At 34.5% G+C, this 17,207-nt stretch overlaps 1 protein-coding gene across 10 annotated transcripts in view; it reads left to right on the top strand.

Annotated features, from left to right (window-relative positions):
* POSTN (periostin) overlaps window positions 1-17,207 on the top strand; it is a 37,459-nt gene that overhangs the window by 12,835 nt on the left and 7,417 nt on the right. For 4 of the 10 annotated variants that reach the window (XM_032982891.2, XM_032982897.2, XM_032982892.2 and 1 more), the window contains exons 7-19: window positions 1,416-1,557; window positions 2,762-2,974; window positions 3,134-3,268; window positions 4,132-4,280; window positions 4,592-4,728; window positions 5,477-5,607; window positions 8,440-8,570; window positions 8,740-8,842; window positions 9,211-9,278; window positions 9,847-9,892; window positions 12,074-12,121; window positions 15,571-15,666; window positions 16,276-16,365. In XM_032982891.2, coding sequence (XP_032838782.1) covers window positions 1,416-1,557; window positions 2,762-2,974; window positions 3,134-3,268; window positions 4,132-4,280; window positions 4,592-4,728; window positions 5,477-5,607; window positions 8,440-8,570; window positions 8,740-8,842; window positions 9,211-9,278; window positions 9,847-9,892; window positions 12,074-12,121; window positions 15,571-15,666; window positions 16,276-16,365 — 1,489 coding nt within the window. The remainder of the gene's footprint in view (window positions 1-1,415; window positions 1,558-2,761; window positions 2,975-3,133; window positions 3,269-4,131; window positions 4,281-4,591; window positions 4,729-5,476; window positions 5,608-8,439; window positions 8,571-8,739; window positions 8,843-9,210; window positions 9,279-9,846; window positions 9,893-12,073; window positions 12,122-15,570; window positions 15,667-16,275; window positions 16,366-17,207) is intronic. The other 6 variants (XM_032982898.2, XM_032982895.2, XM_009963474.3 and 3 more) reach the window with 3 other exon arrangements.

Here is a 17,207-nt window from a genome sequence, read left to right as displayed (position 1 = left end):
AATCAGCCTGGAGACTCTAATATGACATTTCTTTTAAGATGGTCATTCTCATCTTCCAGATCACCAGTTTCATAAGCACTTTATCTTTCTGTTTTAGGTTGAGCTAATAGTATTTCATATTTAACTGAGCAAATTCTTTACTCAAGTACAGATGTATCCAATTTTACATGTTCTTTTTTCTAGAAAACCTGTTCATAATTTATATTGGCATACTCTATCATATTACCCTTTTAATCCATCATATATTCTCACAATATCTCTGATTACTTTTCCTGTATTTTTCTTTTTCTTCAGTCTTTGAATCTAATGAGGATAGGTTTCAGCCACCAAAGAAATACATATTGTTTTCTTTTAGGATTAATCCAGTCATGAAAACAAACAAATTGAGAGATTGTACACAGATTTATAAGCAAGTTGAGAAGATTTATTTAAGGAATAAAAGGGAAATTATATTTATTTGAAAATTAAATTACTGAATTGGGTTATATTCAATTCAGACTGTTCACCTCTTCTTCATTACTTGAAAGTAGAAAATTTTTCATCAACTGTGTTTAATTTAACTTTTTAATGTCAGTAGCTGAATAACATTTTAGGGATTAAAAATCTGGAGATAATTTTTCCTGGCCTCAAAGCCTGAGATAGAATTGTTTAGTTGGAAGGGACCTACAACAATCATCTAATCCACCTGCCTGACCAGTTCAGGGTTGATGAAAAGTTAAAGCATGTTATTAAGGGCATTTTCAAAATGCCTCTTAAACATTGACAGTCTTGAGGCACTGACCACCTCTCTAGGAAGCCTGTTTCAGGGTTTGGCCACCCTCTCTCTAAAGAAATGTTTCCTGATATTGAGTCTGAACCTCCCCAGGTGCAGTTTTGAACCATTCCGATGCCTCCTGTCCCTAGATACCAGGTAAAAGAGACCAGCACCTCCCTCTCCACTTCTCCTCAGGAAGCTGTAGAGAGAAATGAGGTCACCCCTCAGCCCTCTGTCGTTTTTCAAACACTCCTCCTTGTATTTAACCAAATTAGTCATACACCCGTAATACATTTTTATTGTTTCAGGGGCAAATTATTAGGTTTGATGGATTATTGCCTTGATCTAATTTGTCAAAACCTATATGTTCACATTTTTAATTTAAAAATTCAGGCTATAATAATAAAAATTTCTGGCCTATTGTCACCTCTATCAGAATGTAATGATTACTGTGTGCTAAAATAAGAATGTAACTCAGCATATCAAGACACATTTTTCCCACAAAACTGATTTTCTCTTTCTTTTTATCAAATCATTTTTTATATACCACTGATCTCAGTCTAGCATGAAAGTACCTGTGGGCATTAGGTGAAACTAGAAAGATAATGTATTTTGATAATATTTTAAATAACCAACACTGAAAAACAAATTTATTTTCTAGGCTGCTGCCATCACATCAGATGTCTTGGATATTCTTGGAAGGCCTGGTCATTACACACTCTTTGCTCCTACTAATGAAGCTTTTGAGAGGCTTCCAAGGGGAGTCTTAGAAAGGATCATGGGTGACAAAGTGGCTTCTGAAGGTATGTAACCTTGTTTTTGCAGATCAGAAATACAGGTGAGCAGATCAGGAGGTAGAAACTACATGATCATAGTAGCTCTGAAATTAAGCACCTGTACTTTCATACACACAAGAGGAGTTCTTTCTTCTGTCTCCAATTTTTCTAGTTACCTAGGGACTCAAAGTCACTGAAAACTTAGTTTCCGAAACAGTTTTAAGGAAACTGTGAAAATATACTCACAATGATGTTTCTAATAGTTCAGCTGCATAGTTCCGATAGAGATTCCTGTCCTTAAAAATACAGGGCTCTGTGAATGTGGGATTCTCTCATAGCTTTTTCATGAACAAATTTTTCATACAAAAATTACATGTTCTTCTAAAAGGCAAGTTCTACCCTGCAAATTGAACTGAATTTATACTATATATTCTGACAAAATGTCACCATCAGCACACATATTCTTCTGAGAACTACAATAATAACTGATTCAGTCTGTAATGTGGACAGTACTGTAATGGACCACTAAGAAACAGAAAGCTGCATTTCAGTTCTCATTTATGAACTCAACTTCACTAAAGAACTTCTCCATCATTTCATTATAAGCTGATTAAGTCATTATGCAGTATCTCAATGGAGAATGGTGAAAAGAGGGATCTGGGTTAATTTTAATGAGACAATGACTAAAAATGGAATCCTGAAAGAACATGACATTTTTGTTGTGGATTTTTAATTTTTTTTTTCAGATTGCCTTCAGGAATGTTTTGCTGATTCTTTTCATACACACAGAGGATAGTATACTTAATCTCACTTACATAGTAAAGCATAACAAAATATATATCTGGGGCTGACTTGCCATAGACTATAGAACTTTGTATTGAGAGGTCCATTTGGAACATTCCATCTACAGTCACCAAGTTATATACTCTGTTACATGCAGATCACAGTGTAACCAGTATAGTTTTCATAATATAAGGAATGACAAAGATTTTTGACCATAGATGTTGTTTAGAGGCCTATAGTATCAATTCTCATATAAATAACTTTCAGTAAATAATCTGTGAGTGCAAATTAACACATATGTTAGATAAACTAGTAAACTATTAAAAATAGTGTGGACATAATACTTTATCTCACAACTATATGTGAATTATATATATATATATATATATATATATGAATAGATGTATTAAAACACCTATAAATGAACTTTCTGCTCTTTTCTCTACAGCTCTCATGAAGTTCCATATTTTAAATACTCTCCAGTGCTCTGAAGCCATTACAGGTGGAGCTGTCTATGAAACCTTGGAAGGAAACACAGTTGAAGTTGGTTGTGATGGTGAAAGTCTGACTGTGAATGGAGTGAAGATGGTGAAACACAAAGATATTGTGACAAGCAATGGCGTTATCCACCTCATTGATGAGGTGTTAATCCCTGATTCTGGTCAGTGATGTGTATGAAAAGCTTCTTACACTGAAGATGTTTTCTACAATCTTATCTAGATTCCCTCAGATATTTTGTTATAGATAAGCATGGAGAATCCAAATCAGGAAAGGAATAAACTGTGTGTTAAAATATCTTTTCTTATTCCTTTATTGGCAGCCAAGCAAGTCATTGAGCTTGGGGGTGCCCAGCAGACTACCTTTACAGACCTGATGGCACAGCTAGGACTGGCATCTTCCCTTAGACCAGAAGGCCAATACACTCTCCTGGCACCTCTGAATGGTGCTTTCTCAGGTTAGTAGACTTAAAAGATTATACTGTGAATATCAAAAAAAAAAAAAAAAGAGTATATGCTACCCTGACGGTTTTCCAAATAAGCCCCAGTAATTAGTCCCAAGAGAAGAGGCCAGAGAGAAATGGAGATACTTCATCCTTTCAAAATACATACCACGCAGAAAGACAAGACAAGCCTAACCACTAAGCTGCATTTTTATTGGTATCATTTTTTAATGGAAATAGTATCACTAAAATAAGATACACAATATACACTGACAGATTGTAGCAAAGGAAATATATTAATCAACAACCAGTTCCCTTAATCTTTGCATTATTTGCATTAGATTCCCAATTTATTTATTCTCAAAAATGTATACAAGAAGGATGGTATTTTCCAGTATATTAAAGCAGAGAGAAACTGATACAAATATACTATAAGACAGGTGTTTGTGTATTTACAGAAGTTCCCACATGGGCATCCTACCCTTCCACCAAGAATCTGAGTGTTAACTTACAACCACCGAAGGAAATCTGGAAAGGTTTTAAAGTGCACATGCAAAAAGGAAAAGTTGTAATAAGAACTTCAGCATTAATTCAGAAGATGGAGCCATCTCACATATAAATCATCAGCCTTATCATTTATAACAATTAATCAGGGCTATGTCAAAATTTCATGACTGAATTTAAGGAATGGCACTTTACAAAAACAACTTAACTATTCATTTTCTGTGTACACAGATCTGTGCAAGACTTAACTCGAGCATTTCAAAGAATGATTCAGTGTTTCCATGGTCTTTTAATACAAAATACAAAGTTAACTTTATTTGAATGAAAATTCGATGTATAAATCACTATATATTAATATCTAAATGGCTTTGTAGATGACACCTTAAGAATGGATCAACGCCTTCTTAAAACAATCCTGCAGAATCATATTATAAAAGTGAAAATTGGACTCAATGAACTGTACAATGGACAAGAGCTGGAGACAATTGGAGGAAAACTGCTTAGAGTCTTTGTATATCGCACAGTAAGTGAATGGGGCTTTCTAAAAATTAAAGCTAGTTTTTAGAACTAATTAAGAACCTCATCAAGGGAAACAAAAAAATCAAATTTGAAAATATTTACACCAAACTAACTTAATCCAAATTTTGTTACTTTTGCTTTCTCAAACAATACCAGATTTCCTGGCAAGTACACACCATTTGACTGTAGGAAATACATGTGAATATTATTTTTAAATTTAGGAGACAGTTGAGAATTATGCATCCATCTCATTTTATCAAATGTTTAAATGTGTATCATTGTGTGAATATCAACATTCATTTCTCTTTTAACCAGGCTGTATGTATTGAAAATTCATGCATGGTCAGAGGAAGTAAAGAAGGAAGGAATGGTTTTATTCACATCTTCAGACAGATCATCAATCCAGCAGAAAAGACATTGCATGAAATGCTGAGAAATGATAAGCGTTTTAGGTGAGTAGCAGTTTCAACAGCACTGAGATCTACCTACAGAGGATGACTGAATATACCACACAGCTGGTCTGAGAAATAGTTGTGGACTGTGGGTTGCTGGATTTTGGGAGACAGAAAAGGGGTTATTATGTCCTAAAAAAAAAAAAAGAGGGGGGAAGAAATGGGGGGAAAAAAAAGAGTGTTTTCCTCCAGCTGTATGCTGAAAGGTCTTCCAGACTATGCTAGAATGGTTATTTACAGCACATAGGAGTCAGTAAAACACCGGAACGAGAGGAGTAAGAGGATAAAAAGGATCAAATGATACACCTAAAGCTATAAATTCACTGGATGTTTAATTAATGACTGGATAATGACTGGAGTCTGGAGGTTTAATTAATGAGTAGTACAATCCCGTATGGGTGCAGCATGATTGCATACCCTTCCAGTACATATTTCTGTTACCTTCCTGCAAGTATCTCAGTATCTTAGAGAAAACAACTACCTTGGAAACCCACCTTAATTTCTTTGATCTGTGGGATTTTCACTCGATGAATACTGCTCTGATCTGGGCTGCCAATATATTATTTTTCTCAAATCTTTTCCCTCAGCCTGCTACTCTTAAGAGCTGTTATTTTTCTTATTTTCCTCCTCCACTGTATTTATTTCTGGGAAAAAGTGAGAGTGTTTGAAAATTGATACTCTGGGGTAACTGAGTGCCTGGACCCTACACTTCAACACAATATATTTGTGGTTTGTCTATTTTAAACAGTGTTTTCCTCAGTCTGGTGAAAGCTGCAGATTTAGATGATGTCCTGTCACGGCCTGGAGAATGGACTCTGTTTGTGCCAACTAACGATGCCTTTAAAGATTTGACTGATGATGATAAGGATGTATTGATAAGTAAGTAACATAAGAAACACAAAAATATAAGCAAAGGTAATATAGATGGGAAAGGTGGCTAGTGCATTTCTTACACAAAAGATGTCTGATAAAACAGTTTACCTTTTGCATAGAGTGGGTCATAAGACTTCCCTAAATTCCTTGGGGGATATAGAAAATAACATTCTGGGAAAAAGCGTACAACCTGAATTTGAATTTAAAATTCAGTTTCAATCCTTGATATATTATTCCAAGTTGTAATTTCCTTCCAAGTTAAAATCTGCATTCACTTAATTAGCTTCAACTTTTCATCATTCAACCTTGCTTTAGATTTTTTAAACTGAAAAGTGTCTTCACTCACTTTTCATTTCTAGTTGTGACCATCTAACTAAAAGATATGAAGCATTGACTTTCTTATCTTTCCTTTCCTTTCTCTTCTCTGCCTCCACCCAGTGATCTCTGATATCACCTGTGCTCTACAAGTTAAATATTGGATATATATTGCTAACTGCCAACTTATGTAATTTCTTTCCATCTTACACTTTTAACTTTGGAATTATATAGAGTTTTCACAAGATTAAAAGTAGTTTCTTTAATGTCATGCTTTATTTCCACAAAGGAAGAAATGCAGAGTGAATACTGAAATCTCCTACAGAATTTTCCACCGGGGGGGGCAGATTGTGGCCACAGTACTATAAATATTTCTAGTTTATTTGAGAGTAATGTGTATCTGGCCCATATACAAGTGCTGGAGGAGTGGTTGCCTTGAATCCCACATCCAGAAGGTCAGTTACATTTTCCATTCCTGCACTTTTCAGATCAAAGTTTAAAGACATGAAGCCAAATCCCATGAATCCTTAATGACTTCAAAGAGTCCAGCTCAGAGCACTGATAAGCAGCAGCCTCACCTCTATACAAATTTTAACTCACCAATGAGGCACTGTGAATTTGAATTATCTCTTCAGCCATTTAAAGTTATGATAGTGATCTAAATTATCTTCTCGTGTGGTGTGTCTCTAGTGACTAACAGTAAATTAACAGGTACTCTAAATTACTAACATTAGATAGCTATAAAATTAAATGAAGCTTGTCTCAAAGCTGTGAACTGAAGTAACTGGATAAATGACATTGTTCTATTTTTATTGGACTGTATAGTTATTTTATTAATTAAGATTGAGTTTATCACGTCTATTTTTGTCTTCAATTTACAACTTGACATTGTACCCAAGGCCCATGTAATTTTGGATTATTTCTATACTTAAGAATACAATTATATTTGCCATTCTGCTTTTCAGGTGGCTTTATGTACTATTATTTCCTATCATTGTGACTCAGTTTCTACTTACTTTCCTTGACAGACAAGATTTTAATTTACTGTCATTATTTTCTTTTGCAGCAGAATGTTAATTTTTTGTGTCTGATTACTTTCTGGAAATTTGTCTTGGCTTTCTTTTAAGATATTATGTAATTTTCTCCATAAAAATTCAACCTTAAAATATGTAATTTTTTTAAGGAATATAAAGAAATACTTTGATTATCTGTAAGAAAGGCACAAAACAAATATTGTTTTAAACAGTAACTATTGTGGCATAGAACAAAGGTATTCTGCTAGTTGTGAAACCAACTTTTGAATGGTCATGTTTAGTCTTTGTATGTAACTTGATGTAATCTATGAATGGTCCAGCCACAAAATCTTGGTATTTAGTATGAAGAAAAAGAGCATTTAATTACATTTCAGTAATAAAGTGAATTGCAGTAATATCAGTCATCAAAGCAAAAAGCAAAAAGCAAAAAAAAAAAAAGGAAAATATTAACTGAAAGACAAACCAAGGAAAAATTATAACCAGACAGTATTTCCATTGCAATTTCATCAAGGCTGAAACTCCTAATTACAATCAATATCAGTGTGTAGTGCTAACATGAAACGTGTAACAGAATGGTTGATATTCCATGTATTGGCAAGCAGATGTGTTTTAAAATTGCTCTACTTCACATTCTGTCTCCTGGGAAGCCCATACTATGACTCTGAACCTCCGTGGACCCAGAGCACAAGAGTCCTGTCAGGACACTAACTTGGGCTCCAGAATCCATTTGCTTTTTAAGACAGTCTGAAAATGTTGGCTTTTTAATTTTTTTTTCCCAGATAAGAGTGTCAAACTTCAAAATATGGAAATCATCCATAGAATAGTTTTCCCCATTCCCAAATTCTCCAAGCTGCATCTGTTCCCTAAAAGAACAGACAAAACCAACATTTCAAATGATTCCTTTTCTGCTTGAAGTAAATAGTAACTTTCTCCTGCCCCAGATGGGAAAATAATTGTGTATGTAAAGAGTTGTGAGTTACCTCCAGTCATCTCAGAAGGATGTTGTCACAAGAGAATAATCATATTATCGGCTCTGGTTCCCTTTAATTGCAACAGTGTTAAAGTTGGAGTTTATCTAGTAGATTTGTGTAATTCGATATTGCCTACTGCTTCGTGGTCCTGAAATTACTGTGTTTGCAAATGATTTGAGAATCACATTTAATAAAAGGGGGGAAAATTATGATTAGAGGTGCAAACAAGTAAAAGAAAATAATACAGAAAAATAGGAAAATGCTGGCCGCTTTTCTGTTCTTCTGTATAGGGGTTGTCCTAGCACATTTATAATTATGTTCTGAGTGTATTTTTGCCATATGGTTGTTTTTCTCCCTTAATCATCATTTTAACACATTCAGAGTGTATGTGTTCATGGTAGTTTTAGTCATACTATACTTAATTCTGGCTCAAGCCTGTGTGAATCCTTGGAATTACCAGAAAAAACTATCCATTACGATTTAATTTTTCTTCCTATTTTTCTTTTATTTTAAAATAGGAGACAAAAATGCTCTCAGGAATATTCTTCTTTACCACTTGACACAAGGAGTTTTCATCGGAAGTGGCTTTGAGCCTGGTGTGACAAACATTCTTAAAACCATCCAAGGAGGGAAACTCTACTTGAAAACAGTTAAGTGTTGAAAAAGAAGTCTCCCTGATATAGCCTTGTAACAGAGATTTGACATTCCGTGTCCATCCACATTACAGAATGAGATACATTTCTCTGAACATTATATTAGGATTTGGGGCTGTTTTTTATGTCCCCGATAACTTCTGTTCTCTTTTCATCCTTTACCAGGTGGATGATGCCCTTCTGGTTAATGAACTAAAATCAAGAGAATCTGATCTCATGGCAACCAATGGTGTCATTCATGTTATTGATAAACTCCTATATCCAGCAGGTGAGTATTTGTTCATGGAATTTATACACAGTCTTCTGAATCTGTTTATGTGTCACATAAGTGCAATAACTTAAAAAAGTTAATTCATTTAAAGGACAATTCCTAAGTGGAATAAGAAACAGAAAATGTACCTCACTACTCATTTTGTGGAAGAACCTTGCTTGAAATCATTGCAACTCTTTGAAAATCTGTGACAGTCAAATATATGGAAGACAAGATGCTGTAGGCTATCTTTTCCACTAATATGGAAGAATATATATGTACAAGCATATGCTGTGTGAGTGTTTGAGAGTGGTTACAGCTGATTATTGTAAAAAGTAAAATGAAGAGATATGTGTTTCCTCTTATGTGACTATTTCTTTTGTCAGATCTGCCTGTTGGAAATGACCAGTTGCTCACAATCCTGAAGAAGTTGATTAAGTACATTCAAATTAAGGTACAGTTTAAATAATGATCTCTGTCTTTTTTGATAGGATCTGTGAGACTGTGTACATTATAATTCATAAGTGATTCTCTGGTCCTTCTGTTTCTTCAGCAGACAACACATTCAATAACTCCCTGTCACCCAGATATAATCATGAATGATACACTGCACTCAATAGTTAGAATTTATGTTTTTCAACACCAAATAGTTGTAGAATATTTGCATTTAGATAACTGCAATGTGAACAAGACCAAACTTGCTCTTTGGTTCAGGTATACTTTATAACTTCAATAAAATAAATCACTTCTAAATCCTTGAGACAATCCCTCTGAAATAAATATTGAGTGGCTAAATTTCTGTGTCACTAAACCCACCAGCCTCAATAGCCATCCTTATGTATCTCAGCTATCCTCTTGAGATTACATTCTCCCTCAACAATGAATGAGAAAAGTAGGCAAATAGCATAGCCTAACTTTTAGGTCAATGAAACAGTGAATCTTACCCACACTCATTAGGAAATTAGAAGGCAAGTCCTCTTCTCTTTCTTTTAAAATTTAAACCTACTTTTCTATATTTATAGTTTGTTCGTGACAGTACCTTCAAAGAGATTCCACTGACATTTTACAGTAAGTTCATTTTAAATACTTCCAGATGGGTTTGATATTGCTTTTTAAATGTTGCCAATTCCGATCTTGAATTGTAGATCTTTTTTGAATCAAAACAAAAGCAATTTCTGGGAAAGTAAAATGTGCTAATGAAGCACAGGAAGAGAAAGACTCAAAGTAAAATGTTTCTTGTTCTTGTGCCACTGTATGTATTTTTTTTCCCTTTACAGATGTGTGACAGGAAAGTAACTCTAAAGCAAGCTGTTCAAACTCTTTGGAATAGGCAAGATATATATGGGAAAGATTGTTTTTCAGTTTTTAGTGAAGATTCAGTGCTTGGTGCATAGCAGAGTTGTACTGCCTTTCTCTTCAAGACATAGATAGCATAGTACTGTACTGGCTCTTCAAGATGTAGCATTGATCAGACTCTGCATTGAGACACTTTCTTTTTCAAAAATGCATCCAGTGGGTCAGCGTGTACCTGTTCTGCTTGTTTTCCATATGTGCATATATGAGGCTTGTATGGGAGGCAGTTGTTCTGACCATTTTCTCTTTAGGGAGTAAATGTAAAAAAGGAACATTTTTTGCTCTCTCCCAGACTTTCTCAGGCTTTGGATTTAGTTTCTGCATGTAAAGTAGAACCTTTTGAAGCAAATTGTTAAAAGACAAAGATCCTGCTGAAGCTTTGGCTTCTGAGAGAGTATGAATTTAGGTAGATGATTGAATTTCTATAGGATTTTACCCACATTTCTCAGTAGAAATGGAGACCACAACATTAGGCGTTTGAAAATTGAGAATGGACACACTGAAGTTAAAAGACTTTTGGAACAAAAAATGGAATAATCTATCTTGCTGAAAAATTGAATACGAGTCAACAGTGTGCCCTGGCAGCCAAAAGGGCCAATGTCCTGGGGCCCATCAAGCACAGCATAGTCTAGGGAGGTGATTGTCCCACACTACACTGCACTGGTGAAGCCCCACCCCAAGTACTATGTGAAGGTTTGGTTACCTTAATATAAGAAAGACATCAAACTATTAGAGTGTATCCAAAGAAGGTTGACCGGGATGATGAAAGGTTTTAAGGGCAAGACTTATGAGGAGCAGCTGAGATCACTTGATTTGTTCAACTTGAAGAAGAGAAGGATGAAGGGTGACCTCATTGCAGCCTGCAAGTTCCTCCAGGTGAACAGCAGAAGAGGAGTTGCTGATCTCCTCTTTCTGCCAATCAGTGATAGGACACAAGGAAATTTAATGAAGCTGCATCAGGGGAAGTTCAGACTGGACATTAGGAAGAGGTTCTTCACTGAGAGGATGGTTGATCACTGGAACAGGATCTCCAGTGAAGTGCTCATGGCACCAAGCCTATCAGAGTTCAAGGAGTGTCTAGATGACACTCAGTCATATGGTTTAGTTTTAGGTAGTCCTGTGAAGAGCAGGGAGTTGGACTCAATGATCCTCATAGGTCTCTTCCAAGTTGAAATATTCTATGATTTTATCTCCCGTGGCCAGTGAGACTAGCATGAGAAGCAATGCCTGTAAACTGAAGCAAGAGAGGTCAGTGTCAGATATCAAGAAAGTTGTAACTGCTGATTTAGTTGAACATGGGAATGGGAAAGCTGGGACCTCTGCCGGTGAAGACAGCTATACCAGTGAATGGTTACAAGTCAAATAACAATCTGTCAGAGATGTTCAATGAGTACTTGAGTCTGTCTTGGGTGTAGAAGGATAGCTTTATCTCCCAAGGGCACCACAGTCATGTTCTCTGTCATGTTCTATCAAGTGTAATAGTTCTGAATATCAGAGGGTTTCCTCTGTTTACCAAGTCAGATCCCTCATGAAAAGGGAAAGATTGGAATTTAAGATATGTCAGAGAATTATACAAATCTGTATGCAGAAAATGGTATGAACTATTATTGTTATGTACCTTACATTATCATGAGTTTCATGACCAGTGGGTTTCATAAGGCATGAATAAAGGCAAATAACATTTCAGCAGACTCTGTCTGCAAGTGACTTATATATACCACCATTTAGTAACTAGAACCAAGATCCGTACTCTGGATCCTTTTGAGTTATTTTTACATTCATTAATATCTGCGATTTTATCCACATCTTTATGACAAGGCTAAATCTAACTGATCATTACCATCAAGAAACTGTAAGAATGGAATGTGATTTATATTCCATTTTATATACTTTCAGAAATTAACATAATTGAAAGCAACGTCCAGCCTATCATCAGAAAGGAAGGTAAATGAGGCCCTTAGAATATATATTTCTGTATATGTTCATATACATATGCAAAATATATATTGTATATATTTCTTTAACAGGATGTAATTTGTACATAACTCCAAGATATTCAGCACTTTGCTGGAAAAGCAAAGATACAAATATTGCAATTAGAACTGGCTGAAATATTTTGTATAAAAAGATTTCCAACAGTTGTTCTCCCCAAATGGATTTTCTCCTTTTTCTGTGGGCATTTAGATATTATTTTTTAAATAATCTTTTTTCAAACCATTTCTTTTAGGTGCCCCAAATATTACTTTACTTTTAATGAAAACATTTTGGGTTTTTTTGTTTGTTTTTTTTTTTTTTTGTTTTGTTTTGTTTTGTTTTTTTTTGTTTGTTTGTTTGTTTGTTTTTTTATTAAAACACTTATTTTAAAAAATTAAATAGCTTTTTTTCTTATACTTTGAAGAAAAAAAAGTTCATTTTTCTGTAGTTTCAATCAGTTCTAAATACCAATATCTGTCATATGTCTGGAAAGGACAGTTAGCCAAGTTTCGTTTTTCAGGTTCTCAAGTCAAAAGCATGACTTAAAGATTAGTGTTGGTACTGAAAAGAACAAAAAATGGGGCTGGGATTTTCAAAATCACATGTAATTCATAACTTAACTAAAACACCCATTGGTTTCACTAGCCCAGGTACACTGCTAATGAGCACCAGTTTCCCATTGAAACAAAAATGCTTAAAGGAAATCTTATTGAGCTCAGCTGAGTAAAAATACAGTTAAAATGTCTTGCAAATATTTTACCCAGACTGATCAATCATTCTTGCTGGGAGGACTTCCTCCCAGCAGAAGTGACATGAGCTTTCTTTTTCAGCAGTTTGTCTGTGCTTCAACCCATTTAGGATTGGAAACCATCTAGCATACATGATGACCTTTGTTGGCTAGTCTCCAGCATTAAATCAGATCCACAGAGCAATATAAATGGATATCTAATTCTATATGGTAATTCACCCAACATATTCTAGAAACCTTCCTATGATGAAGGTGAATCACTCTCTGAAAGCATCTGTTCTTCTATGTTAAATCCAGAGGCAGGGTATATAGTTTAGGTAATTTTACATGATGTTAACAAGTTGAAATTTAACTGAAACAAAACCCTTTAAAATTAAAAATTAAATGTCTGAGCACTTCTATAATCAAATATACAACTAAATATTATTCACCAGAGAAAGAAAAAATAAATATATAAGTTCACAAGTATTGAAGAGTTACTCCTTTCCGTTACTAGTACGGTGTTTCTGCTTTGGTACACACTCCAGGGTGATCCCTGGCCAATACACCCTTTCTGCTGATGATTCGTAACTAGACCAAATAAAGCCAATTCTGGCCCTTCTGAGCTTGCTAGTAGTAAGAGTAGTGAGCAGCAGCTCCCATCAAAACCACATAAGCCCCCAATTTTCTGTAGAGAAAAGCTGGCAAAATTGCATGTTAATTTTTGCAACGTGTCAGGAAGTTCTAGCAGATCATGATAGAGAGGAGATTTCAGTAAAAGAAAAGCCACCACCACTCCCAAGTTTAGAGAGTGATGTCTGCCCTTTCATGTCTCAATGCTTTCTATTTGAGTCGTGCTTCCATTGTCCATATGTAGACAATTAAAGGAATCTAAAAAGTTAAACCTGATTAAAACACAAATCTTAATGGATTAAAAGTTCAAATGATAGGTGCTAGACTATGTGGTATAGCAAACAATGGCTTTACCTTTTGTTTTACATACATCTGCTGTATCAATCACATAGGAAGGTACAGTGATTTAGAAATCTGAAAAAAAAATGAAAGGATTTATATACATTCAAAAATATACCTTTGACACATTTTCATTAATATTAAACATTTGTATTAATGTATATTGTTATATAATAGATTCTCCACATGATGCAAAAATGCCTCTAAATTTAAAACAGAAGCAAGTGAATGAATCTTGTAAGACTGTTTCTTTAAAATATTTATGAATGTTTTTCAGACAGACTTGTTAGAAAAGAAAAGAAAAAGCAATGGGTTGTTCAGCTATTTAAAAATCAATGTAGATGGATAGAGATCAATAATAACTGGGCATCATTATGATCCTATCATGTCATTTCATCTGCAGCAAGTAAGTGTATTGTTTAGTTTTAACATCAAACTTATACAATTATTTTCTGCTGCAAAAGCAAACAATAATATATGCTTGGAATTGTTACTATTGAAGGACACTAGTTAGCCTGATCTGTACTGCTTTCAACAATTAACACCAGGCACACATATTAAAAAGGTGTTGTTAAATCCTAATCAGAAAAAAAAGAAAAATATCTATGCAGTATTGACTTCTACATAAATTCATATAAAGATTTTTAAGGGATTTTAAAGGAAAGGGAGAGAGATAAACTGTGTTAAGCTTCCAGCTCTGAAAAGGGAATAAAGAAAGTGTTTGTTACAGCAACTTATTAAGTAGAAGATGTTGCCGTAACACTTGTTACAGAAGAACCATGTCATTCCTATTAATTGACTGCATCAATGGTATGTTCCTAACTTATTTATTATCTGCTACTCCAGCTTGTCCGACAGAGATACATTTGGATCAATGTGGTCTTTAGGGATTGAACAGGATTAAGAGGTTTGTTTTGGCTATTGAAATCAAGATGAACTCTCCCATGCAACTCAAGGAATGATAGCCATTAATGCTGACATATATCCTTAAAGCTGTTCCAGTTCGTTTCTGAAGTTCTATTTATTTTCTTTCTTTAAGCTGGGTGACCACTGGCCAAGTCTTGGTAGCTTAAAAAAAACCCCAAAACAGCCAATAATAATAATAAAAAAAAAAAAAAAAAAAAAAAAAAAAAAAAAAGAAGAAAACAAAACAGCAACTAAAAAACTCCAAAACAACAAGTGAAAAAAACCCCAAAACAACATAAGGGAATTCTGATTACAAGATGTAGTTTCCTCTTGGATATCTATACATTTAGTAGGAAATAAGATGACAAACATTTCCCACTCTAGTTCTTTTCTAAAACTTCACATAATAGTTTGCATGCAGCTCACGACCAGAAAAATAGCTATAAGATTCCAGCAATGCTGCAGAGTAGGCTTCTTACAAATCTACAAAGAGGAAGACTTCCTTTCAACTGCTGAGGATCTGTATTTTGCCTGAGACTTGTCAACAGACATTAAAAATATCAAATACACAAAAGCAAAAAAAAAAAGATGTACATAGTAAGTGTACAATAGGACCTAAATTTAAGATAGCATGGGAGGAAGTGCAAGATTATACAGCATTGCTGAAAATGTCTTCTCAGATTTAAAAAAATCCTCCATCACAGTCATCTGGTTTATTTAAGGTACAGGGGATAATGCTAGCTTCATCTCAGCCCCATGGAATTCTATATTTTCATGACTATTTGTAACGTGTTGTTTTTTTCCTATGTCACAGACCCATCTATCACACAGCTCACTAAATTAATTGAAGGGGAACCTGAGTTCAAAATAGTCAGGGAAGGGGAAACAATAACTAAAGTGATTCATGGAGGTTGGTATGCTTTCAGCAACTCATTTTGCATTAGTTAAATTTTGAATCATTCACTGTTTCCAGGCAGTTTCTAATTTATGTAGGTGATTCATGTGATATGTTAGACAACTATTCCGTTTTTAACATGACCTTCTGGAAGTGTTGTAATTTCATTGCATCGTTTCATTCTCACTTATCATGCATTCTAAAAAAATGGGGGTTTTGCCTAGCTGTGTCCCGTAGTCGAGACAGTATTAGAAATGCTCAGCATGCTGACATAACATCTGTCTCAGTTAAGAATTATTTGCTGGTTGTTGCCCTGCAATCAAAAATGCAGTATATGATTGTTTGATATAACAGCAATTTTATCAGACAGGGGTAAACTTTGCCTTCTGTCTTTGCTAGGGGCATTGTGAAATTCACATCTAGGGTGCTTTTAAAGGAAAAACAGCATATGGACATCCTAAATTTGGAGGAAACCTAGTTCTCTGTCTCCTCTGAACATTTTTATTTTTCATAAAATATGTTATTTCCTTGTGTGCCTCAGTAATAAGCTTCAGCATCTCAAAAAGAGCACTTATAACACTATTTATCACTTGATTAATGTCTTCAATTTAAAAATCTTTGTAGAACCAATTATTAAAACATACACCAAAATCATTGATGGGCGACCTGTGGAAGTGACAGAGAAAAAAGTAACAGAAGAAAGAATTATTCAAGGTAAATTATGCTGAGCTATTCATACTTAATAAAGTTCACCATTATGTACAAAAGTAACACAACCTAAGTTCTGTTCTAGTGTCTAAACTGCATTCCCTGGACAGAAATGGCTAAATTGCATTTCCTGGAAAGATTAATTTTCCCTAATGCTTCCCACTGCCAACATATGGCTCAAATTCTGGCTGTATTTGCTATACACACATGTACAGAAATGGTAACAAGATTTTAATAACATGAGAAACAATGAAAACTTGTCTGTGTTTTTTTTTTTTTATTATTATTTTTTATTTATTTGCAAAGTGTCTGCTTTTGTACACTTCTTATTACCATTTCAGGATGATACTGCTTTTATTGCATTTTTTTTAGTCTGGCTTGTTTTAGAAATAGGACTTCTTTTCCTTTTTTTTTTTTTTTTTTTTTTTTTTTTTTTAACTTTTGGGTTGTATATCTCCATATAGATTTCATTTGACCAAAGGTAGACATTCAGTGTGTAGATACCTATCTTTGCATGTCATCCCAGGCTCTCTTGACAATCATTTCAGAAAAAGAGCTTCTCTGTTTCTCTGTAAGAAGGGGCCTTGATTGATCTGACATACACAAGTTAGATATTTGTATTCAGCTAATATAAGATGGAATTAATGTGCATCTATGACACTTGATCTTCTCCCACAGTAACTTTCAAACTCTGACCAATTTCAATGATATTTGATATACTATAGAGATATTTCTTTAAGAATCCTAGAAACTTCACAGAAGTTGAAAAGTGGAGTGAGGGGTATTTAAGCAGTCATAAATTCTTTGCTAAAACATTTTGATCTCCTTGATTAAATATCAGTTTGAAT

This window comes from Tyto alba, unplaced genomic scaffold (genome assembly GCF_018691265.1).
Source record: "Tyto alba isolate M040663 unplaced genomic scaffold, T.alba_DEE_v4.0 Super-Scaffold_2, whole genome shotgun sequence".
NCBI classification, from domain to species: domain Eukaryota; kingdom Metazoa; phylum Chordata; class Aves; order Strigiformes; family Tytonidae; genus Tyto; species Tyto alba.
This window is presented reverse-complemented; position numbering and strand designations above follow the sequence as displayed.